General features: G+C 35.4%; 2 protein-coding genes across 4 annotated transcripts in view; one reads left to right on the forward strand and one right to left on the reverse strand.

Annotated features, from left to right (window-relative positions):
• Positions 1-31: 31 nt before the first annotated feature.
• Positions 32-11445, reverse strand: satb1a (SATB homeobox 1a). 2 transcript variants are annotated; one of them, XM_079590053.1, is made up of 12 exons: positions 11089-11397; positions 10302-10493; positions 10024-10200; positions 8888-9014; positions 8403-8526; positions 7907-8018; positions 6687-7063; positions 5956-6042; positions 4785-4973; positions 3517-3672; positions 2162-2359; positions 38-1985 (listed from the first exon to the last, which is right to left on the reverse strand). In XM_079590053.1, exons 2-12 carry the CDS (start codon positions 10468-10470, stop codon positions 1422-1424), a joined length of 2280 nt encoding a protein of 759 aa, XP_079446179.1. In that variant the 5' UTR covers positions 10471-10493; positions 11089-11397; the 3' UTR covers positions 38-1421. The 2 variants fall into 2 exon arrangements, with proteins under 2 accessions (XP_079446180.1, XP_079446179.1); XM_079590054.1 differs by lacking the exon at positions 5956-6042 and having other exon boundaries at positions 32-1985; positions 11089-11445.
• A 3671-nt stretch (positions 11446-15116) lies between these two features.
• kcnh8 (potassium voltage-gated channel, subfamily H (eag-related), member 8) overlaps positions 15117-25824 on the forward strand; it is a 79504-nt gene continuing 68796 nt past the window's right edge. For both annotated transcript variants that reach the window (XM_079590051.1, XM_079590052.1), the window contains exons 1-2: positions 15117-15197; positions 15568-15654. The gene's annotated coding sequence lies outside the window, so the exon portion shown is untranslated. The remainder of the gene's footprint in view (positions 15198-15567; positions 15655-25824) is intronic.

Raw genomic sequence — 25824 nt, forward strand, 5'->3', positions numbered from 1 at the left:
AGAGGGATTTTTTGATATTTTCCTTTATTTTAAGTGGATCATGTTAGTATCTAGCAAAATAAAGTGTCTCTTGCATTTAATACAAGTGTGAAATGAAAAATAAAAAAGGTTATTTTGTCAATACTGCAATATCTTTTTGATTGTGGTGACAGTTCAATATATGGAGTTTTCCTGTATTCAGTATATCTTGTATTCTCAAATCATTCCTGGTGAATGCTAAATTTGTCAGTATTAATATTAAATATTTGACACATTTCTTTTGTAGCAGATAGTGTTGACCCCATATAGAGTGATATATGTGAGGAATGTGAGAAAATGGAAGCAGCAGGTGGTGAACGTGTCTGATTAATTAAAAAGAAAAACTCAATTTAAGATGGTATAAGAAAATGCTGAAGGCAACAGCATTGTCACTTCTAATGCTAATTAGTATAAAAATTAAGTTATAATAGATAATACTATCACAGTAAACATCCATATAAAGCCCATATTCATTCTGATTCTTGAATAAAATGGCTTTAAACATAATGAACAATAACACTACAGATTTATTGTAATTCATTAGAGAGAATTATTCATTGTAATTCAAAGTGCTGTTTCTATTGTGTTTTGTTCTATTGACAATAATACAGTAATGTGCTGTTTGCTTCTAAACATATAATACATCATGGTTTCAGGGCCTCTGTCAACAATCTTGTAAAATACAACACTGCCTGGCTAAATATGCCACCAATAACACTGATTGACGTTGCCTGCCTGCCTGCAAAGTTACAGTTGAGGATTTGAGCAGAAAACGAGACAGTCAATAAATAATGCTTCTATAAAATTGCAAATCTTATTCATTTAGGGGTGTAAATATTTTGCTGACTACAATTCAATTGCAATTCTTTCCTTAATTAAGTCATACATTATGAAAATGGTGTCTCAATTTGGTTTAATTATTATTATCACTCAGCCTCACATCAGCGTTTTTACACCCCTAATATTAATAGAACATTTATTTAGAAATAAGAACAGTGATATTTAATTTATTCTGTCCTTGGCACGTCCATTGTGAAATCCTCAAAATTCCAACTCTATAGTCCATCCAAAGAATGAGGTTTTAGCGAAACACCTTGTGCATAAAGGCACAACCGTAAATAGGCTACATTTAAATTTTTATATTACCCGGTATTCATTGCTGTTTATTTGTTTCAATGGGATTTAATACACCACCGTTCAAAGGTTTGGGGTCAGAGTAAGGTCTTTTGTGAAATATTATTACAATTTAAAATAAGTGTTCTATTTAAATATATTTTAAAATGTAATTTATTACATTTCTTTAGTGTCACTTTTGAGCCATTTAATGTGTCCTTTCTGAATAAAAGTATTAATTTTATTCAAACAAAATGACCCCAAACTTTTGAACTGTAGTGTATGTATTTTTAGGAGTTTATGAATTGGCAGTAGGCGGGGCTATCATCGTGCTCCTCCTTACATGGAAGCTCCTCCTCTTCTTTAATAGTAATGATAAAACGAGTTTGTGTAGATGCATTCTGTTCCACCACATCAATGTCTTGTTTCCCTGTCATCATGTTTGCAGTTGTCTTCTCATCTTTTTCCATTGCTTCCCTGCATTCATCCTCTGCCTCCATGTATTCATCTTCACTTTCCCCAATCACTCTTTCTCTGCTGTTGTCCTGTTCTTCCTGTCTGAGCCAGTTGTGACCATTGAAAAAGCTGAGAACAGCCTCTTTGGCTACACCCAGTTGAGCAGATAGTGTATGAATGGCCTCTTGATCTGGATGTAGTCCCACTTCCTGAATGAAACTCTGCAAGATTGCATGGGCTTCTGGTGGTAAAGACCTGCCGCCAAGATTTGGGCCCATGTGAGACTCCCTAGGACCTCCAGGGATAAGATGGTGCTGGAGGAAGGGTTGATGGTGCTGAGGTGGAATTGTTTGTAGTTGTTGGTGCTGCTTTAGAGTCACCACATGCTGTGGTATCACCTTTATAAAATACATATAGATAAGGTAAATAATTATGAGAGTGAACACTTCACAAACCAACAATTGTTTACAAAATGTGGCTATATATATATTATGACTTATGACTAGATGAAGTTAAACTATAAATGTAGTTGGATATTCATAATGTACTGTAATTGTTGTGTGTGAGCTCTCACTTGCAGTTGTTCAGTCAGTGGTCTTGTGTGTTTTTCTGAGTAGAATGTCTGCCCAGTATTGCTCTCTTGGTCATATATAACATCTCGCTCTGATTGGTTGAGATTTAGAAACTGGCGTATCAAAGACAGATTTTCCCACAGTGTACGATTCTGAGGAGAAGGCTCCTCCTTCCAGCGCAGAAGCTCACACAGCCAACCCTAACAAAGAAACACAAACAGTGGGGTTCAAACATCTCAGACAATGTTGAAAATCTGATTCAAAGTCTAATTTAATCCTGGTGATTAATGTAAAGTTTAAGGATTTTTAACTATTTAAAATGAGAAAATATTTAGATGTAAATTGTGCTTTCTGTGGCATAAATATTTAAATATATAATAAATATTTATATGCAGGAGATAAATATTTAATTTTCAAGAAATATTTAAAATTCTGCAGTATTTCTAGGTCAGTAGATGAATAATGAGTGCAAATGTGTGCCGTTAACCATATGAATGCCTTTGTTCAAAACGTAAGGTTTTCAAATTATCTGACAAATTCTTATGCTGATAGTTTAATTTGTAATGGGGGGGAAATGCAAAAGAAAAGTCTCTTTTAGACATTTGGATCTGACTGTACATATTTTCTAATTAGGAGGGATACTAATTATTTTTTATTAAATTCAAGGTATATATACAATAGTGGCCAAAAGTGATGTCTGGCCTGGAAAAATTGACATATTCACCCTTTATACAAATATTATAAAAAATGTATTAAAGATTTTGTAAGCATATTGTATAGTTGTGCTTGGAGTCAATTGTTTTGTGTGTGTGTGATAAAGCAATGAAGCATGCCAAATTTTGCAGACAAGGCTGTCATACAAAGAAAGTATGAACACCTGCAAACACAAGAGAGAACCAATGAATCATTAATAACTTCTGTTGTTGTCAATTTATGCTTTTTCCTTTGAGCTTTTTTTTCCGATGCAATTTTTGCAAAGGAAAATAAAACCTGTAGCTTTGCCTTTTTTTGCCAAATAATTTTGTCAGATAAATACCTTAACCAAGTGAAAAATAAAAAAAATCTAAAATATTTCCCTCATATTTTTATGAACTTGTAGGGTCATTAAAAACAAATATCCCCTCCGGACATCACTTTTGGCCACTGCTGTATGTATATTAGTCCTTGCATTCATATAAATATTTATTATAAATTTAAATGTTTCAAACGTATATATACCTCGAATTCAGTGCAAGTCGCTATGTATAAAAGCATCTGCCAAATGTATAAATGTACTATCTTGTAAGGTGTAATGTTTTTTTTCCCTCTTGTTTATTAGTACATTAGATTCCTTTAGTACACATGCACACACATGTACCTGACTCTTGGCTGCAGAGACTTTTGCAAACAAGGCCTGTGACACTTTGGCTCGTCTCATTTCCTGCTGTATTTCATCATATATGCCGTAGTTGATTCCAGAATCATCGCCTTCAACTTTCACTACAATCTCCTTGGAAACAGGTGAAAGTTTTGCCTGTAGTGAGAGATTTTTTTATAGACATTAAAAAATGGCACTTATTAATATTGTAACGACGACTGAGACAAATCAGTCACAATTATTTGGTATATGTACCAAACAATCTTTAAAAGTCCCTCTGGGATCTGGGGTCCCATCCCCCAGTGAGTGCAAGAAGGTCTTGGTTACCATGACCATGATCAGATAAGTTGGTTTTATGGTTGTTTAAAAATGTGGTCACATGCTCAAGACAGAGACAATGGGGGAGACAGGAACAATCTTTAATACAGACTTTGCTGCATTAATTATAGACGACCTGGTCTATAAATGACCATACATCCCAGAACATTTTGTGAATGATTTACTGTCTTGTGTAATGTCTTCTAATACTATTATTTTGTTGATGCTGTGTATTTTACAATCAAATCAATGGTCAACTTGCACCATGACTTTTGACACTCACAGACTCATCAACGAACTAAATTTTAAACCACTTCAAGAATTGTCCACGCACACAGACGATGCAAGTATCAATTTAATGAGGTGCTCTGAGAATGATAAGCTGATGGTTCTTCTCATATTTAAATAGATATTTTCCATAGTTCTATTTCCTGCTTCCAGTTTCATAACACTCACCATTTTACCTATGCATGCATGTATGTATGAATGTATGTATGTTTGTTTAGTTATGTTTGTGATTTAGTTAATAAAACTTGTGCACAATTATGTATTTGGTTTCTGATCCTATGCTTGCAACAAAGTCCCTTTTACGATCTTGATCTTGTTGCATGCTCTAAGTGCTGTACATGCTAAGAAATAATTATCTTTCGGTGTCCATGAAAGATATACTTTTCTTAGGATAAATGAATAATCAAAGAGTTCGTTGGAACTTATTAATTGATTGTAATATTAATTTAGCTCACCTCAAAGTTAATCTAATTAACTGACCCAAATATTAATAATGAATCATAATTGGTAATTATGGATTATTATTAATATTTCCCCTTTGAGCTAACTCGTTACATTATTATTAATTTATCTGCATAAGATATATCTGCACTGTCTATTGAGATTATAGCACATGCTAATTTACATCTCTGGTCCATAATTCAATTGAAATGACAGTGAACCTGAATGGGCAGAGGTGAGCTGGTGTTGTAGGTGGTGTTGAGGTTACGCTCTCTTTCCTCCAGATAGATGGAGTCCCTCTGGCTCTGTGGTAGTTGCAGGAAGGCCTGCATGGCTCTAAGGTTAACTAAAAGAGACTGAGACGCACACCGTGGGTCTTCTTCCTTGCGCAAGATCTCCGACAGCAGGCCCTGTTGCAAAATACAATTTACATTTAATTATTTAGCAGATGCTTTTATCCAAAGCGACTCACAAATGAGGAGAACAAAAGCAATCAAACCAATAATAGGGCAACAATATTCAAGTGCTGTGACAAGTCCCAAGTCCCTGTAACACAGTACACGTAGCAAGTGTTTTTTTGTTGTTGTTTTTTACAGGGACATACACTTTATTATGTGCAGTTATATAACATTTAAGAGGTATTGTATGTACACACACACAACTACAAATTATTATATGATAAACATGTTTTTATATATATATATATTAGATATACTATTAATATATAAATTAGAAACCTCTAATAAAAGGGGGGGGGGGGGGGGGGTTAATACCAATTTACACCAAGGACGATAACTATAAGTGCTCCTTTTTTTTATTTTAATTTTTAAAACAACAAAAGTACTTGATTTTTGAATGTACTTTAAAGTAAAAAGTAATGATCGAATAAACCATGTTTATTATTTAGCCAGCACTAGTCAGACATATTAGTGAACACTAATAAGAAAGATTAGTGCAGACTATATAATATGGTATAATATTGATCTGCAAATAAGCTAACTTTTTATTTTATCACCAACACTATAAAAACATTAAACTTCAATATACTAAAATATCAATTTAACTTGCTGATAATTGAAGTGTGCAAACAGGTAAAATAATAGTATTTTGAAAATAAGGAAAAACAAAGTTTGTGTAAATGTGACATACAAACATACTAGTTTTATATAATTTGTAACTGCTACAACAGAGGGGAAGATGCATGAATTCATTGGCGATTTTAGGGAAAACAACGCCTACCCCGTACAGACGCCACACAAATGCCCACATTCAAAGATATCAGTTGGCTTAAATAGCTGGCCCTTCTACAGCAGATTTACTTCACAAATAATTTATTTAATTTCATTTACAATAATCACTTTTCAGTACTAAAATTCAGCGTCAGTAACCTACTTTCTGCACCATTATGCTGGCAATATCCTGGTTCTTGGCTCGTTTTGACTGGATCATTGAATCAGTCAGTAGTTGATTCAAGAACAGCTATTGGGGAATGAATCGTTCAGTGTGATTTGTCAACCAATTAAACAGGTTATTTGAAAACAATAAGCTCGTTCACAAATCGTACACCGTTCTTAGGGGTGACGATTTCTTCAGCTCGAAATAATAATAATGAAGAACGATATGTTTTTATGAAATGTATGTAGTGGAGTAAAAATAACAACATTATGCTTTAGAATGTAGTGCAGTAGAAATACACACACATGTATATGTATATATATATATATATATATATATATATATACTCAGATAAAGTACAAATACTTAAAAATTGTACTTGAGTACAGTAACAAAGTAAAATTAGTAACTGTCCATCACTGATGCTTATAATAAACAGAACGATATTGTGCATTGGTGTGGGCGCTAATATATTTATTGTCATAGTTATCTTTGTAGTCATCGTTCTTGGTGTAAATTAAACTTTATAACCTTACAAAACAGCACATTTGCGCATTTGACAGACACTTTTCTTATCCAAAGCAACTTACATTGCATTCATGGTATGGTGTATGGCATGTACATTTCATACATATTTAAATGCAATAAATATTTATAAGAATTCAGGGAATGTAAGGACTAATATAAATGTATATACCTTGAATGCATATGAAATTCTATAATTTTACCTGAGTCCTGTTAATGGCCACTCGTGCAAACACTGCTTGGGAAACCCCAGCCCTCTTCAACTCCTCACGCACCCAATGGTAAATTTCAGGTGACACGTCGGTAACAGGTGAGGGACATTGAGTTACTGTAGGTGGGGACACATTGCATTTTGGAGGAGTCCGTAGTGGCGCAGGATGAGGCCCGTGTGTGTGAGGGTGTGTGAGAAATTGAGACATGGCATGCTGCTGTGAGAGGAGCTGAGCCATCACCAGACCAGGCATTCCAGCCTGCATCTGGACAACACCACGTGACTCCGCCCCACTGCCTTCCATTGGTTGCTGGTACATGGTGGGCTGACTGGAAGATGAGGGTTGGTTGCAGTGCCTGTTCACGTCACCTGAGTAGAAGTAAAAATCTTTAGTGACTCAATATTCATTTTAAATCACTGGGGCCTATTTAAAATTCACAGCCGAAATCAAGTCTAGACGCCGTCTGCCATATCATATATGCAGGTATTTGAATTTACTGAACTACTGCTGAAAAGTTTGGGGTCAGTAACATTTTTTTGTGAAAGAAATTAATACTTTTATTCAGCAAGAACACATTAAATCGATCAAAAGTGACAGTAAAGACATTTACATTGTTACGAAATTTCTATTTCAAATAAATGCTGTTTTTAAGCTCATTAAAGAATCCTATTAAAAAATTAGCAGTTTCCTCAAACATAAGAAATATGAACTGTGATAATAGGAAATGTTTTTGAGCACCAAATCATCATTTTAGAATGATTTCTGAAGGATCATGTGATGCTGACAACTGGAGTAATGGGTGCTGAAAATTTTGCTTTGCCATCACTGGTGTAAATTGCATTTTAAAATATATTAAAATAGAAAACAGTTATTTTAAATTGTAATAATATATATATATAATTAATATATAATTCACAAAATTACTGTATTTAATCAGATAAATGCAGCATCGGTGATAAAAAGAGAGACTTCTTTCAAATAATAATAATCACACTGACCCCAAACTTTTGAACGGTTGTGAGTTTATGAACAACAATTTGTAATACCTTTGTAATACCTACTGCATAAGCTTATGTGAACGAATTAAACCTTACTATACATTCTTACCAAAATACAAAAACAAAACAAAACAACTACTTCAAGAACGGAGAGCTGTTAGTATGTGAATTAAAGAGCTATTTTTAGAAAACATACAGAAAGTTGCTACTCACCCATTATAGATTTTGCCCTCTTGTAGTGTTTGTACCACTGGCCGAACTCCTGACATCTCGCAGCTGAGATACTGGCATAGTAAGTGCCGTTTACCACTGATGAAATCATGCTCTTTCAAACAAAAATACAAGACAAGTCAATATGTGTTCATGTGCATGAAAAAGAAATACAGTAACAGAAATGTAGTAATTGGATATAATGAATTAGGCCTTGAAGTGTGCTTTGGAACTTAATGTGTCCAGAAAGGATTTTTTTCTCCTAGCTAAACAGATTTAATAGCTGGTTCTCAAACTAGGGATGGATCTTAATGGTAGGGTGTATTCTTCAATGCACTTCTTTGATCATAGTTCTGCTCTTTAACCATGAGATATGAAGCAATTAACCCTGTTTTATTCTATAGCTACATGCAATTAACTGTGTTCAAGTTATATGGATGGTGTACAGCACAATATTTCCAGTGTCTAATTGCGCACCACTTTTGTTGTGAACGTGTACCTGAGATAATGGACACTCTTTAGCCAGTGTGCTCTGATTCATCTCTTTCAGCAGCTCCTTTAGTGCATTTCTGACAGTAGAATGAGTCCACTGCTCGGCAGGTAAGTCCTCTAATTTAGAAACACTAAGAGAGGGAGAGAGAGAGAGAGAGAGAATGTGCGTGAGTCAGTGAGAAAAAAACAGTATACTGCAATAATTAATTACACTGCGGGACATTAATCACAAATAATTATTATTTCACAAATAGCTATATTATTATGTGTTTATCCTCAAAACTTTAATAACTATAATAACTTTTAATAATTTTGAAATTAGTTTTAATACTAAATTACCTGTGAAAAATGAATCATCATAAATCAGAACAGCTTTAATTCTCTAAAGTAGTTCATCATTCTGATAGGCCTGTTTGCTAAAGCCCAGAGAGAAACGTGACACTCAAAGTGTGTGTGTGTGTGTGTGTGTGTGTGTGTGTGTGAACGTTGTACCTGTGTAGTTTTATTCTTAAGGTGATGACATGGTAAAGGTCTTGTAGCATGTCTCCTACTGTTGCGTCAGAGGTGTCTGTCACAGTGGACAGAGCCACAGGGTTCCAATGGCCAACTTGAACCTGACCTAAAGCAGACATTAATGTTATTACAATATATGACTACTATATGTGATTCTAATATAGTTCCTGACCCCCTAGTTCCTTTTCTTTATCTGGATTCTGGAGTTGTTGTTGTTGTTTTTTCTGACAACCTTCTGAGCTTTTTTGATCTTGACCAAGTTCTCTCATTTACCATTAGCTTTCTGCACTTCTTTTTCTATTCTTCCTTCAACATCTTGTACCTCTTAAGATTACATATTTTTTCATTTCTTAATTGTATCAAATAAGCAAATGATACATCATATTTATAAGCATAAGCATTAAACTGTAAACTTCTTCCACATAAGCCATATATGTTCTGTTAAAAAAGCATTCACAGGTTAACTTAAGTTGTGTGAGATTTGACCACCTAAATATTTTTGCAATGTTTTTATTTATTGTGTAATTTAATTGTGTGTAGCCTTTTTAATGTCTAAATTGTATTACAAGTAAGCTGCTGTCAGTATGATTTTTTTTTATAAACATTTTTAATCAGAAAGGATGGATTAAATTGATGAAAAGTGATAGTTAAGACTATTAATGTTACAGAAGTTTTTTTTTTCTTTTGAACTTTCTAATTATCACAGAATCCTGGGAAAATGTCCCACGGTTTCCACAAAAATAGCAGCACAGCTGTTTTCAACATTGATAATATTAGGAAATATTTTTGAGCACCATATCAGCATATTAAAATTCAGCTTTGCCATCACATGGGTAAATTATATTTTCAAATATATTAAAATAGAAAACAGTTATTTTAAATTGTAAAAATAATTCACAATAATATTACTGTCTTTAATGTGTTTTGAATTCCATGTGCCTTGGTGAGCATAAGAGACTTCTTTCCAAAACATAAAAAAATCTTTGAATTTTTAAATGGTAGTTTATGTGTAATGCACATAATGGAATATCATATGATTTTTTTAGTCTACCTCCACTCCATCCCTTTCCTTCAGGCTTGAATTGAGCGTAAATTATTCATTAGTGTGTGTGTACCTGTAGCCAGAGCCGCTGCGGTGTGTGTGTATCCCAGCTCTTGCAGTGCGGCTTCTGTAATCTGGCTGAACAGCAGGTCTCTCTTCAACAGCACAAATTCTGCATGCTCCGTCCTCTTCCTCTCTGAGGGTGGGACATCACTCTGCTCCACCATACAGAACACAGGAAGCAGACTGCCTGTGTGGACAGAAAGGAACAATATGATCACTCAAACATCTTATGAGCAGACATGGCCCTGTGTGGTGTGTGTGTGTGTGTGTGTGTGTGTGAATGGATACCTTTCCTGTGAGATGATGTTGTTTGTTTGGAGGCCAGGCTCACAGGTGTGACTCCGGGTACAGGTAGATCTCTTGGATTCTCCATACGGGACATTTTACAGGGAGGATAAGAGGGTTCACACAGGACCGGCCCCTGGGTGCTACTAGTGGTAGCCAAATGGTCCATCATTTTTTTAAACTCAGCTCTCACAACTATAGAAAACAATAGTGAGGAAAGAGAGATGCTTTGGAGCTACTGTATCTTTAAGCATACATTTATATCCCAGTCCACTCCATCCCCATCCTTCAGGCTTACATATTCAACTTGCACTGAGCTTAAATTATTCATTAGTGTTGTGTGTGTGTGTGTGTGTGTGTGTATATCTATCTATCTATCTATCTATCTATCTATCTATCTATCTATCTATCTATCTATCTATCTATCTCTACTGCGAAACAAAACAATTTTAAGCAAGGATAAGTGCCTATTAAACACCCTGACCAGCCTCGGAGACCCTCGGGCAGGGTGGTCTGTTGACTGGTTCTTCTAGACAAGGGTTGGGTACTTTTCTGTCTGGTCAGGCTGGGAGACCAGTTTGCCTCCCACCTAAACCAGCTTGACCAAGCCGGTCGACCATATTAAACCAACTACGACCAGCAAACCATCTCAGGCTGGTTTTATATGTTTTTGTTTAGCCGTGAAGCGTTGCTACAGGTGCTGCATGCATGCCCAACCTGTGACACATAATGGTATCGTCTTTTTTTTGTCTTCCTCTGCCATTTTATTTAATTCACTTATTTTACTTACTGCAGTACTGGTTTTCCTGTGGTTTACAATCCTCCAGTCGGGTATCCGAACATGCCGACAGACCGAGCGCGCGTCCCAGGGTCGCTCACTAACAAAAACACTGGCTCCAGAATTAACGCGCTGGTCCGGGGACAAGAGACTCGAGAGCGGGTTTATTTCATGAAGAAAGGTTTTTGTTCTTAGTAAGCGGGAAAATCAGACACATTGAAATAAATAAAATTAGGGTTTCAACGAGGAAAAACTGCTCCTATAATATAATGTGCAAACACAGATCCGTAATTAAATCTCTAGGCGGCCCCACAAAGCATTACCAATATGATCTCACCAAGTACGGACCAATCAGCTTCTAGCGGAAGTGCCTTCTCACAGAATACATGACTATTAAAGTATGGCAAGCCATTTTAACATTTAATATTTTATGTCCTAAGCTTTATTATTTATAGAGTTTTGACTAATCAAAACTCTTCTTTTCAGATATCTGATCTACAAATTTAACTAGGCTACTACTAGTCATAGCCTACTTTCCATGGCTTACATCAGAAAGAAGAGTGCTGTCAAAAATGCAGATGACAACATGTGACGTTCTATTCGGAGCTGGGAATTATGCGTTTTTATGGCTTAAAGATGAATGTAACATTTATAGAAGAATTAGGAATTTAATTTATGTTTTAACTTTAGATTCCAATAGTTATTTGTTCAATTATGTTGCATTACACTAGCCTACCAATAAAGAGTTTTGGGTCTGTAAAAATGTTAGGTTATTATTAAAGTCTAATTATACATGTAAGTCTGAGTAATATTAACAACATGTAGGCTACTTACTATAATGTTAGGGTTTGGTGCAAAAATTGCATAAAACCATCCATCATTTTTTTTTTTTGCACATGTAACGTGTAACAGACACTGTAAAATAAAATAAAATGTTACAGATTGTTTGAATAAAATGAACCCCCTTTAGGTCTAAAAGCTAATTTGCATCTGTGGTGCCTGCAAAAATGCTTTAAATTGATCAAAAGTGACCTTAAAGACATGTATAATGTCAAAAAGATATCAAATATATTAAAAAAGAGTTTAGATATTAAAAATAATAAAACTTCACATATTATTATGTATTAGCTATTATATATTATTATTAATATATATATAAAAAAAATTAAGTTCTTTTGAACTTTTAGCAAAGAATACTGAACAAATGTATCACGGTTTCCATAAAAATATTAAGCAGCACAACTGTTTTCAACATTGATAATAATAAGAAATGTTTCTTAAACACCAAATCAGCAAGTTAGAATTATTTCTGAAGGATCATGTGACTGAAGACTGGAGTAATGATGCTAAAAAATCAGTTGTAATACTATTTAATACTATAATTATAGTATAATTACTTTTTTTTTTTTTTATCAAATAAATGCAGCCTTGGTGAGCATAAGAGATTTATTTCGAAAACATAAAAAAAATCTCACTGACCCCAAACTTTTGAACTGTAGTATACATATCTATTAACATTCTTAACGTGCCAATCTAGTATCTGACTAATCCTAATATTTTGAGAGAAGTACACTTACAGTTTCACTATGATATATTATTACTATAAAAATGTATAAAAGCTGTGAGTAATGAGTGAGAGGCAATACAATGATTGTTTCAGTTGACAAAAACTGTTAATCAGCCTCATCAAGTGATCTCTGTGATTAATGCTTGTTTGCACCTGTACACATGACAGTCACTGTATGTGGCAATCATTCTTTCCCTCAAGCTTAATCATAATAAACGGAGCTTCATTTGTGTCTTTGTGCATGAGCCTGCATACAACCATGAAATACATTCATTATGATTATATCACAATAAACACTTTATTTTCATATAAAAGCATGATTTACAAGGGCTTTTTCCACAACTGTGTTAAGCATGCATCAATACACAAGAAACAGGCAGATTTATGATTGGATTATACAATTTGTCAATTTGTCAAGTCAGCTCCGGTGGCAAATCGTATATCAAAAAATTGCACTACAGCAATCATGATGATGATATTACCATAATCATATAAGAAAGTCTTAATAAATCCTCTGTCATGTCATTTTACTGTAAATTACTATTTATTTGAATGGGGTTTTGTTTCCAGCACTGCAATTGTAAAAAGGCACAAATGCGGTATTGTGACCGTATGAACTGTAGAGGGCGGCATAGCCTGCTGTGTGGAATAGGCTACTTTTAACAAAGAATCGTCATCTTCAGTCCTTTCGACCCATGCAAAGAAAATGATAACCTCTCATTTCTTTTTGGTCAGCTTTTCGTTCAGCTGTTTTGAGTATTATATTTAGGCCTAGTTAGTAGGCCTAATTTCCAAGTGTATTATGGCAAGACACCCTGGGTGAATAAGGTAAAAAAATAAATAAAAAAATATATCACCATACTTATCCAGTTGATTGATTACATTAAGAATTGCAAGTTTTCTGAAATGTTATGTTGAAATATGCAGATGATGCATTATCTAATTATATCTACACTAATTTGCATACATTTCTAGAACAGAAATCTGAACATAGGTACAAAATTGTTTTTTAAAAATCTGGACATAGTCAAATGTTTTCCAGAGAGGAAAACTTTTTAAAAAACTCTTTTTATCACTCCAGAACTCAGAAAATACTGGCAACAGACAGAAAAAATAAAACATTTTCACAATTATTTGGGGGGAAATGTATAAAACCAGGCAAATTATAATATGAACAAACCATTCTGTAAAAACCTTGGTGCATGTGCTGCTCAAGTGGAGATTTCTGACTCATTGAAAACCCGACGGATGAAAAACTCATTTTGAGAAAAAGGCCTTTAAAGATATACAGTGTAATTGAAATCTAAAGATGCAAATAGATAAAGTGGTATAAAAGATATACTTAAAGGTGTATTTTGGATGTTTTCTTTCCACTAGTCTGAAAAAACTTTTTATGAAAAGCTAAAAAGCCCAAAATCTCAAAATGGACAGATGCATGACATTTTTTGCATTATTTTTGCCTGTGTCTCGCCTTAAATGGGCTGCGCCAATCTTTGGTTCAAACTGGTGCCTGCATTGACAGTTTTTTTATCCTTTGAATAGACTAGGTTACAATAATTCAGGGTAACATGCAAGATACCCCCCTTAAGAACAATGTGGATTTACTTTTAAACTGTGTGACATATTTAGATTAAGTTTAGCATGTGCAGGATGATGATGTGTTAGGAAATAAATAGAAACATTTTCTAATTATTTTTTATAGCACAAAATGTAAAATATTAAAAGAGGGTTAAGATGACCCCCCCTCGGATAAACCTTTACAAAATTTATAAATTACTCTTGAGATAATCCTCCTTATTAATATTTATGTTTTGACAATTTAGTCAGAGCAGAAACCCATTAAAAGAGATTTATCTGAAAAGTCAAATTATTCTATGACCTACAGGCATATCAATATTGACATATTTTGTCATCTTACCCTATTGTCATCCTATCTCTCAAACAAGTTCCTGGAGGACTCTTAACCATGCACATTTTGGTTGTAAAGAGTGACTATATCATTCTCGCTACTCAGCATGACTACAGCATGACTTATTAACAACAACTATGTAGTCCTTTGATTACTATATTGTATGTATATTTGGATGTTGGTGGTGGTCAGATATCCAACTTTTGTGGGGTTCTTGCTTAAGCACTAAATGCTGTATGCAGTCCACTGAGACCAGCTGTGTAAACCGTGCTCAACTCTGACTGAACTAGGCCATAATGTGAGAATGATTCATTACCTTTATGTTAACAATGCACAAATTTGGGTATGGGTATGTAGGCTACTGCTAACATTTAATATTTTTTTCTGAATATTGAACATTTTATGTAATTTTTGTTTTTTTGTTTTAGGCTACTGTTATGGTTGCCTTGGCTATCCCTTCAGAAAAATATTCGACCTTCTCATCTGAGCTGTCTCAGCGGTCTGACACCGATCGTCATTCAATCTCAAAATATTTGAGATGACCAATCAAATCAAAGTAGGTGGGCTTTATTGACAGAAGCTGTTGAGCGCGAATTCAGTTGACGGGCGGGACTCTTCATTTAGTGCTAACAGGCGTAATAATATGTAAGTAGCTAAACTAAACGTTACATATTTTACAACCGTTTTAGGATAGAAATGTTAAAAGACCGAAAAAAATTATCAGGGGTGGAAACTTTTGTCTAATTTCGCCATTTTGAATTGATAATAGGCCTAGCCTATATAATGTAGGCCTACTTGATTCAGCCTAATGTAATAATTAGTAGGCTGGCTAGCCTTGGCTAACTAATGTGAGGGAAAAAAACATTAACGAAGCAGTTAGCCTTAAGATAACGAATGTGCACGTAGGCTAGTATTAATAAACTTTGCGACAGCTTTGTCTTCAGTAAATTAACTTCTAAGAAAATGACTGGTAAAACATAAATATCAGTTGACCCTATGTTCACTTTCTTCACAGGCAGACGGAATTGAAAAGACTTATCAGTCAGCTTTATGAGGGGAAGAGACAGCGCAAGATAAGGAGACGGACATGAGGAGAGAGCAGGTATTGACAAATAATCTACTGCCAGCGCCAACTGACATGGTTTTAAAGCTATTATTGTTATTTTAAAATATATTGGGGTTTTTTGGCCTTCAAACGTCTTACAATGCACATGTAGATCTCGGGGGAGCTGCTCCCAAGTTACCCTCTAACTAGCTCACATTTGGGACTTATGTGATTATAAAACCCTACATACGACCCTGATTCGCGACCCACAACGGCTTCAATCTCCAATCCCACGCGCCATTTGTATGGACTGATCGCGTGCCATTTACCTGAATCGCACCTGCGGGCGTCACTCCCAGTGACACGGGCGCGCGCATCCTCCGTCCTGCTCGCGCGCTCGTGAGGGAGCGGGATCCTTCTTCTCAGTCCGCTGAAAGCTCAGTTTCACCGGTGTGCTTCAAACTGTGTCTACCTTTGTCTCTGACAACGCCGCGTCAGTTTGATGGGGAATTCGATATCAGGGCGGGAAAATGCCTGTTATGAAGGGATTGCTCGCGCCGCAGAACACATTTTTGGATACTATAGCGACGCGTTTTGACGGCACACGTGAGTTATTGCGATGGCATTTTACCTTGTTTGTGGTCAAAAACTATTTTGGGGTTATAATGAAACGATTTTTTTTCTTGAGCAGGACATAAAGTATTTTGTTTGATCGTTAAAGTAGACAAATGTTTGTCAGATCAAGTGCACTGTGAAAGGCTACAACATTTACTCAATTAAATTACAACTACATATTAAAAGCAGTATGATACAAATAGGTTTAGAAATGAGCATATAGGATTAGCTTCTTTAAGTCGAATCAAACAAAATGATTATGCAAATAAATAATATGAAAAAATCAAGCATGACTCTTTTGGAATAAAAAAAAAACAATGCTTTAGTACTAAATAACAACTTTTGATTTGTAACTCAAATTTAAAAGAGCTATGTTTGTTTGTTCTTTCTGTTTACATGGTTTTAAATGTATTTAATGTACTTCATTTCGCATAGTATACGAAATGAAGTACATTAAATACATTTAAATACATTTACTTGTACTACCATCAACATGAATACTAAAGAAACACTCAAAGTAGAGGATGATTGAACTCATCTCGACATCATATTTATATATATATATAATATATATATATATATATATATATATATATTATATATATAGTATTAAAAATATTAACCAATTAATCACATTTTTCTGTAATTAATGACTATTACTAATGAACCTAACATTAAAGTTTTTTAATATATTTTTATATTATAATATTTTCACATTGAATCTCCAAAATAATGTAGAAACAACATAAAGAATGTATGTTAAATATTTTTAATGGCATTTTTCTATTAAGCACTATGAATGAAGGCCAGTATCACTGATACCAGTACTGATACTGATGTCTCAATTTTATAAAACATTTTCTCAATTTTATCCATTAATTATTTAGCCATTCAACATTACAATATAGCCTAATTAAAAAGCTATCGATTTGTAAACATGTAATAGGCTTTATAAAATTTAAATAGTTTAACTTAAGTGAACATAATCCGATTGTAATAAATGTCACATAACTGTGCCTTTAATATATCAGGGGTCAATGCTGAGATTTTTTTTTTCTACTGGCCCAGTCGGGTCAATTCAGATTTTGCTAGATTCTGCTCTGCTAAAATGCAAAAAAAGTAATTGTTTCAGTTGTTTTTGACCCATGTAACCTTGTAAACAGTGCTTTAAGATTTTCAGATATTCGAATATATTAATCCTTATTAAAGCTACAAAAGTTATTCAGTCAAGAGCAGTGAGTGATTTTCTCTTTGTCTTTTGTTCTTTGATAAACATTAATGACAGACAGCAGCAGGTTTTTTAGGCTGCTGTCACTTTAAGATCGCGTCACATGACTGATATTTTCTCACAACGCTTTGTTCATTTAACACTTTTTAACTAATTCAAGAGTGTGCTCACGGGTATACTTGACAAAACAGGAATTTTTAAATAATGTTGTGTGTTTTTATCTGTTCAAGCACAAATGCGGCATTGTCTGAAGCGGCATTATGTGCGCGCGTTTCGGGCTATTTGTTCACAGAGAGCAGCTTCACAGAGCAGTAAAGACTTGAGTTCTTTTTTTGTGTCGTATCACGCTTAAATGGTTTAATAGCACTTGAATGAATGATAGTGTGATCATATACTATATAGAGCAGCCAAAGGTTGACAGGAGAAAAACCCCGGATGCTGCATTAATTGCGTTAAATACTTTAACTAAATAAATACGTTCATTTTGACATTTTAACTTGTTAAGCTGAAAACGTGTTCATTTTGACAGCCCTAAAATGTCCAAATGGACATATTTATTTAGTTTAAGTATTTAAAGCTACAATATGTAATTTTTTTCGCCGCTAGGGGTCGCTAACCTTACCTCTTACAATAACAAAATTATTAGACTAGCAGTAAGCTAGATCAACATTAGAATAACATATCATATTCTAACATTTCATCATGTTGTTCATCATTTCAGCTATATAACATTGATTTGTTTTATGTACATTTGCTCACCTGTCTAATAAAGTACATACAAGAGCGGCGTCTCTATCATGTCGAAGTTAGTCGCGGATGTGGAGCTCTCTGCATTTCGAAAACGCCACGCTGATATTGATGAAGTTGTTCATTAACCCATTTTATTGATTTGTGTTATGTACATTTGCTCACCTGTCTAATAAAGTACATGCAAGAGCGGCGTCTCTATCAAGTCGAAGTTAGTCGCAGACGTGGAGCTCTCTGCATTACGAAAACGCCACGCTGCTGATATTGATCGTCGTTTTATTTCTTCTTTTGTCCCAAAGTCTGCTTGCCATGGTCCATAATGTTTGAACGAAACAACAAGAGCGTGTGCTAGACGTAACGCAGAACACGTCTGTCGCCATGGTTACTATGGCAGTACAAGCGGAAACCAGGGATACCGCGGATATTTCGTCATTGACAGGCGACAATGACCAGGGATGAGCCATTATTTAAAATTCTCTGAAATAACCATTTTTTGGGAACTTGTGGGATATTGTAAGTACACAACTGCAGGAAATATATCACACTGTGCAAGTGATTTTATTTTATTACAAAAATCTTACATATTGTACCTTTAATGCAATTAATGCAGCATCTATTATTTTTCCATGGCAACCTTTGGCTGTGCTCCATTCACAAGTGTGTTTTGTTGAAAGTTTTTGCATTGAAAGCACAAGACTGCTCTCAAACTGAGCGTCTGCTCACTCAGCACCATGGACAGCGTATGAGGGTAACCCTGGCTAGGTCAGTCAAGCTCTTGGGCTGCTTTGATGCTTAGATCAGTGGTTCTCAGGCCAATCAGTCACCCAGGACTGCACATTTTATTTGACACCTATGTCAGGTCTTCGGTAGCCTACTAATGAACTGATGAGTTGAGACCTCCAAAATGTGCACACCCACTGACTTAGATGGCAATGCATTACTTAGCTGTCCTAATGTTTATTTTATTTTTATATAGAGCTCAAGTAGGGTTGGTAGAGATAACAATCGGAGGGCTGTTTAATTAAAGTTTAGACCAGATCATCCACGAAAAAGACGCGCTTAATGTCCTGATGAAATCCCTTGCGTGGCCCCAGGTAACGAAAAAACATTGATCAAATATAATTGGTCGACCACAGAGCAGTCAGGCGGTGTTTCATCTCAAGGTGTATTGTGCGTTGTAAAAATGAGTCTGCTTGCTTGAGATCTGGCTTTCTTTTGTGCGATAACAGTTTACAGCTTTCACAGAGCAAATCCTGTCAGCTTTTATCATTTTGTTTTGGTGTCCTAACAGAAAAAACCTTGTACCATCCTGCCTTATCACTACATTCAGGTAACTTGTTTTCCTCCATCAAGGTCTAAGGTTTGAGAAATGAGGACCGAGAATGTTTTATTTTAGCACTAGGAGAGAGAGAGCTCCCACCACAGGAATCCTTCTCAAGGGACATGGTGTCCTCTGGGCTGCTGGGTCCATATATTACCAAACAGTGATGGCTTACACCCATGTGACTGGTTTGTCCTTCAGGGGAGACTACCTGTATGGCTGTCACACCTTGGGCTGCCGCAGGTAACGTGGCTGAGAATAGCACAAAATGACTGGAAATAGTGCCTGCCATATTGGAAGGAAAATGACAACAATGACACAGGGGGGGATAATAGAGAACATCCCATTAGGCATCATCCACAGTGGCTTTCCAAAAATGATACATGTGGAGAGCATTACCTGGAGGTTGTGTGTGTGTGTGTGTGTGTGTGTTTGTATATATTTAATAATAAAGAAAAAAAAACCTAATATTTTAGGAATCTGTCAAAAAGTTGTTTAAAACTAAAAATGTTATTGTCATTTATAACGCAAATAACAAACTGAAACAACTAAATAGCCTTTATTCATACAAAATAACCAAAAAACATTTGAATTTTAAATATTTTTACAAATATGTTGGATGCTGTCCTTTGGCCTTGATAACAGCTTGCATTGCTGGCATTGTTTTTATGTACAGTACTTTTCCACAGTCTCTGTTGACTGACTTACAAATAGTTTCTCGTTCCAAAGACTTGCTTTTGATGGAACTTTTGTGCAATCTATCTTTGAATCCAATAAATCCCAAATTTGTTCAGTAGGATTCAAGTCCAGACTTTGACTTGGCCAACTGTGACTAAAGAGCTTATCCATACTGGTGGATTAACTATTACAGAAGCATAAAACATGATTTTAGTAATCAACAATACTGTCAGTTATAACATATGTCAGTTATAACAATACTGTCAGTTATTGTGCAGCTGTAGTACAATCCTTACATTGGGTGGTGGTCTAATAAATAAATAAATATATATAGTAATAAATAAATAGTTCACACAAATGGCTGTTGAGATAGTATTCTCAATTGAAATGAGTAGAGGCTTTGACTTATATAAACAACATTAAAAGCTTGATTTTCACAAGTTTTTTTGTGAATTGTCCCTTTAAAATCTGGGTTCAGGACTATGCATTTTTTTTACATTTTTGAGAAATAGAAAAAGTGATGCATTCTTTAGCGAGCTCCACTAATTACAGCCTTTACCACATACCTGCTGACTTGTTGTTGTCAAGAGAAGCTATACATGTAAGCTATAACTCCCCTCTGCAGCATCATAATGTGTGTGCTTGCTGCTATGCGTTAATATTCCATCAAGACGAAAGACTTCAAAATACTCTTTTCACGCAGGTACCTGTCATGACAGCATATGGTGGGTAATTACAGTAAAGCAGTTTGTGTGTGTACCAGTTTGCGTGCGTTTGCAATTGTGTGTTACCCAAGGAAAACGAGAGTGTAGTTAACTGTGAAAGAGTAATTTAGAGTCATTTTGTCCTTTTAAAAGAACACTTCAAGTAGATGCTTCCGTTGGTAAAATCACGAAGCGGAGGGTTAGACACCCAAGTCAGGTAATGGAGATATTTCAGGCGGTTCACTCTTGCATGTAATGCATAATCACACTGCCAGTGAACTCAACACGTATCAGACACAAAATGAGGAAATTGGCATGTCTGCTGCATCTCTTCCAGTTGGGAACAGATCTGTAGGTTTGAAAGATGGTGAAAATGCGGCTCTAGACTGGGAGAACAATGCGGGTATGTTGTTTGAACTTGGGATAGAGATGTTAGTGTGCTGTGCTGTTCTTCTGTTGTTCCCCAAACTTCACACAGAGCTGAAACTGAACTCATCAGTCATCATTAGGGAAGAGAGACAGGGACTGGGACCCTAAGAGGGAAAACATAATAAATGGCAGAGCAAAAGAAAGAATGCAGGGAAACGAAGAGACAGAACATGGAGTGTGGTCTTTTACTTTTGTGTAATATGACAACATTATTGGATGAAACATGCAGGACACCATGAGGATGCACTCTGCAGTTTCAGCACACGTGTCAGACCAGAATACAGATGGAACACACTCACTGTTCCAGAGTCTCTGAGAATGGAATTCCGGAATCGTGCCAGTCTAGACTTTCAGACCCTGCTATCTTCCTTTGTCTTATTAACATTCTGCGAATACTTTTTTTTGTGCTCCGGCACGAAGCATGAATTGAAACTTAATTTGAACGACCCTGCTGAGACTGTGACAAAAGATTATGTAACCACAACAGATTAGCCAAATAAAACAATTGAACCTATTAGATGCGATGTAGCGATTTCAAACTCTTCCTACAGAAGTGCAATTGCTGCTTCGTTTATTTCTGAAATGATTTTATCACCATGTGCAGATGGTTTTAAATTAGTGTGTTCAGTTTCTTGTCAGCTCTTATCATGCCTGTAGAGCTCAGCCTTGAGTATTTAAAGTGGTTGTTTTTACTGAGATTCGTGAGGCAGTTATACATAAAAACACACTTAATTCATGTCAATAAAGGAGAAGTTAAATATTTTTTTCCTCTCTCTGTGCTCAAACCTGTTCTCAGATGTCAGCGCAAGACATTATACAAGATACATTATACATTGGACTTTTTCAAGGAAATAGGATTCAGAACAAGAAGACAGTCAAGATCTCAACCCTGCAAAATCAGGGCCATGCCAAAAACATACTTAATCATAAGCCTTATATAGCTCAGAGTCTGAATACGTATGGCTTGGTGTATACTGTGCACTATACTGTATACACTGCCTGTTGTTGTTGTTTTTTACAAGTATGTGGAGCAGTATGCGTAATGCAATTAAATGTTTAGAACAGTAGATTGCTACATAGTTGTCGTCACATTTAATTCAGTGGAAAATGTCCGGTTATTACCTTGGAATTCAAAAAAAATTTTTTTTGCCTTTTTTAAGTTTGTGTAGAAGCCATTAAAAAAAAACTTTTGTAAGTAATTTGATTAAAAAAATAGCATTAACATTGTTGAAGTTCACACAAAAATTCTAATTTTGTCATTAATTACTCACCTCATGTCATTCCAAACCAGTAAGACTTTCTTTCATCTTCGGAACACAAATGAAGATCTTTTTGATTAAATCTGAGAGCTTTCTGTTCCTCCATAGACACAACTGACACTTTGACGCTTCAAAAAGTTAATAAATAGATCATAAAACTAATCCATATGAATTGAGCGCTTTAGTCCAAGTTTTGGATCGCTTTATACGATAAACAGATTGAATTTAGACTTTTATTCACATGTAAACATTGATCAGCAAACATAAACAGAGATCTACTGACTTTCATTGGAATGACAAAAACCCCTGAAATCCTCTTCAAAGTGTCTTTGTGTTCTGAAAGAGAAACTAATTTGCTACAACATGAGGGTGAGTAAATGATGTTGGATATTTATTTTTTGGGGTTAACTGTCCCTTTCTGTCTTTATTTGTGCAATTCTGTTTTGTGCCACTAATGACAACTTTAAATTACAACTAACTTTTGATGTTAAAGGTGTTATGATTGATTCAGATGTAAAAAGGTGCAGCTAAGATTGTGTCCACGTCAAGTTTAGAACACTGCATTGTCTGATACAGTATTTCATACAGTGTGATCTGTCTATATTCTGTACATTGAGACAAAGAGGCTTAAAATGTAAGACTGCATTGCAATAGAAGGTTCCAGCATCTGTCCTGGCATTCCCTCCCCCAAACATTTCTCTCTTTCTCAACCGGTTCTCTCCATCCTTCCCTTCACTAATCATACTGCCTCTTTAAATAGCTCTCAGGTGTTCCTGTTTGGGACATAGGCTCACAAGATGGGGACAGAGGTAGTGTGTGTGTGTGTGTGTGTGTGTGTGTGTGTGTGTGTGTGTGTGTGTGTGTGTGTGTGTGTGTGTGTGTGTGTGTGTGTGTGTGTTTTATACAGCAATCTGGGGCAGATGAAAATGTGGACATTCCCCCCTCTCTCCTGCCTCACCACCTTTTTCCCCTCCATTTTTCTGCAATAAATGCAATTTTTCCGCATAAACACACAGATACACACACCCTGTTTTTACAGCCTGGATTCAATCTGTCCAATTAAACATAAACTGACAGAGTAAACCACATGAGGTCTGGTATGGAAGTGAGAGAGTATAATATATTGTTTTGCTTGTCACAATGTCTGTGACTGCACACATGGAAACATGTGTGTGAGGATAAGTGAAGGACACATATTGCACAACAAACATATACATTGTGCGCATATATTTATATAAAACACATGAATACGCTTAGATACACTCACACAAACACTCCGCTACAACTTGGATTGAACAATTGGGTCTTTTCGGGCTGGTTTCGTACTGCTGGCCCAGAGGTTATGACCTGGGAGTGAGTAGATGGACAGTAAGATAGAGAGATTTCTCTTCTGGGATGTGCTGTCTGTAAATGTGGAACTGGTATGGCTAGTAGGCCCACTTTAGCATGCATCAATGTCAGTCATTGTAAAAATCCATATCTACTACTATTTTCAATCCCTATTTTTGTTTGTTTTTGCTCTATTCATTCTGTCATCGTGCTTAATCTATGCCACATCAGTTGGGTGTACACAAGCAAAAAAATTAAATAAAATTGTACAATTATATTTTTATGCTATATGACCGATAATCAATTAAACAATATTATACACATGGGCTACTACTAATTTAGAATACAATTTTGTTTTAATTTAGATATAATAATGTACATTATGCAAATATATTCCCTCCTAAATCTGCAATAGAAAAAGTAGACTGTTTGAATGAGGAAAAAATGAATGTAATTGTAGAGGGGAAATCTCTGGGATGCTGTTATATCCAATGTATTTACATGATTGGTTGTGTTTTATACAAGAGAGTTTGTATGTCTTTGCTATTGTTACATGCATTTTTAATGAGGACCTATTATGCTGTTTTTCTTTAGTGTGTTGCTGTTTGAGCATGAAAAAGGTCTGCCAAGTTACAAAGCACAGAGTCAACTCCAAAGGGATTTGTCACGTCACAATATTCCTCATTTCAAAAATTCTCACCCAGGGCATATGCAGAAAAGGACGAGGCCTGGTTGAGTTACTTTAGTAGTGTTGAAACTCTGAAGGAGTTGACCAATTAAAACACTCTGGTCCAGCCAACCAATCAGAGCACATTAGGTTTTTTGGATGGATACCCTAGTGATTTTTTTTACACTTAAGCACAATTTATTCGTATGTACTTCAGTATAACTAAATGTATTTGTGGCACACTATAAATTGGTATACTTAAAGTCTGTTAAATTGGAACAATTAATTTTGTACTAAATGCATTTTAGTTGTCCAAAAGCAGTGCTGAAGTTCAATTAAAGTTGTATTAAATATACGTGTTTGTGCTAAAGAGGAACTATTCCAAGTATACTTAAGTACACTTTAAGTATCTACTCTTGAATTTGAAATGCAGAATTCACTCAGCATAAACTTCAAATGTATTTCGGTGACATTACAATTGCAATTCAATTACACTGTAAGAGTGTTGATACTGTACATTAATATTATACTGATAACAAACTGGGGTTACTTTGTGTTCTTCCTTTAGTGTCACAAGTATTACTATAAGCAAACAGATTTTTCCATCAATGACAGCACACAATATATGTATTTAAAGGTGCTCTAAGCGATGTCACATGTTTTTTTGGCCAAAACGTACATACAGGAAACATCTCCTCACTATCCACTAGCTGTCTGTCTCCTGAACACACTGTAAAAAAATAGTGTGTTCACTGTAAATAAAATACGGTCGCTGTAGACACCCCAGGCTCCACAAACAGCAAAAAAAAATACTGGGCTAACCCGCACCACGAAACATAACAAACAGTGTTCCAGCCAATAACCGACAAGAAGGATTTGGGGGTGGGGTTTGGGGGGTTAGTGCGTAGATGAGGAGGGTCTAGCTAGCCTCTGTTTTGTTTGACGTCACCCAACATCACTTAGAGCAGCTTTAAAGATGGCAAATTGCAGAGAAAAGTCTCAATATAAGTGCAGGAAACGGGGTGTGAAAATAAACGCAAAACTTCCTGTATAGAACATGAAAGTACTTTTAACTTGAAGCTGTTAAAGAAATAAAGCAAGCAGACACAACATTCAATAGCCTATCATCTGCAGAATGTTTTGCCTCCCTTTTTTCTGACATGATCTGTCATTAACGCTGCAGGATGCAATTGCATAAACCAGGATAACATAAGTTTTATTCTTGTGCATGCTCTAAAACTTAGACAGTT

The sequence above is a fragment of the Phoxinus phoxinus genome (genome assembly GCF_949152265.1).
Source record: "Phoxinus phoxinus genome assembly, chromosome: 19".
Lineage (NCBI taxonomy): Eukaryota > Metazoa > Chordata > Actinopteri > Cypriniformes > Leuciscidae > Phoxinus > Phoxinus phoxinus.

What these genes read in the sequence shown, in the direction of transcription:
- satb1a (XM_079590053.1), bottom strand. Translation starts at nt 10,470, where the DNA reads ATGATGGACCATTTGGCTACCACTAGTAGCACCCAGGGGCCGGTCCTG. An exon ending in CCAGCATAATGGTGCAGAAA is followed by an intron (nt 4,974 to 5,955) that starts GTAGGTTACTGA and finishes ATTTTGCAACAG; the next exon opens with GGCCTGCTGTCGGAGATCTT. An exon ending in CACTGACTGAACAACTGCAA is followed by an intron (nt 1,986 to 2,161) that starts GTGAGAGCTCAC and finishes TATTTTATAAAG; the next exon opens with GTGATACCACAGCATGTGGT.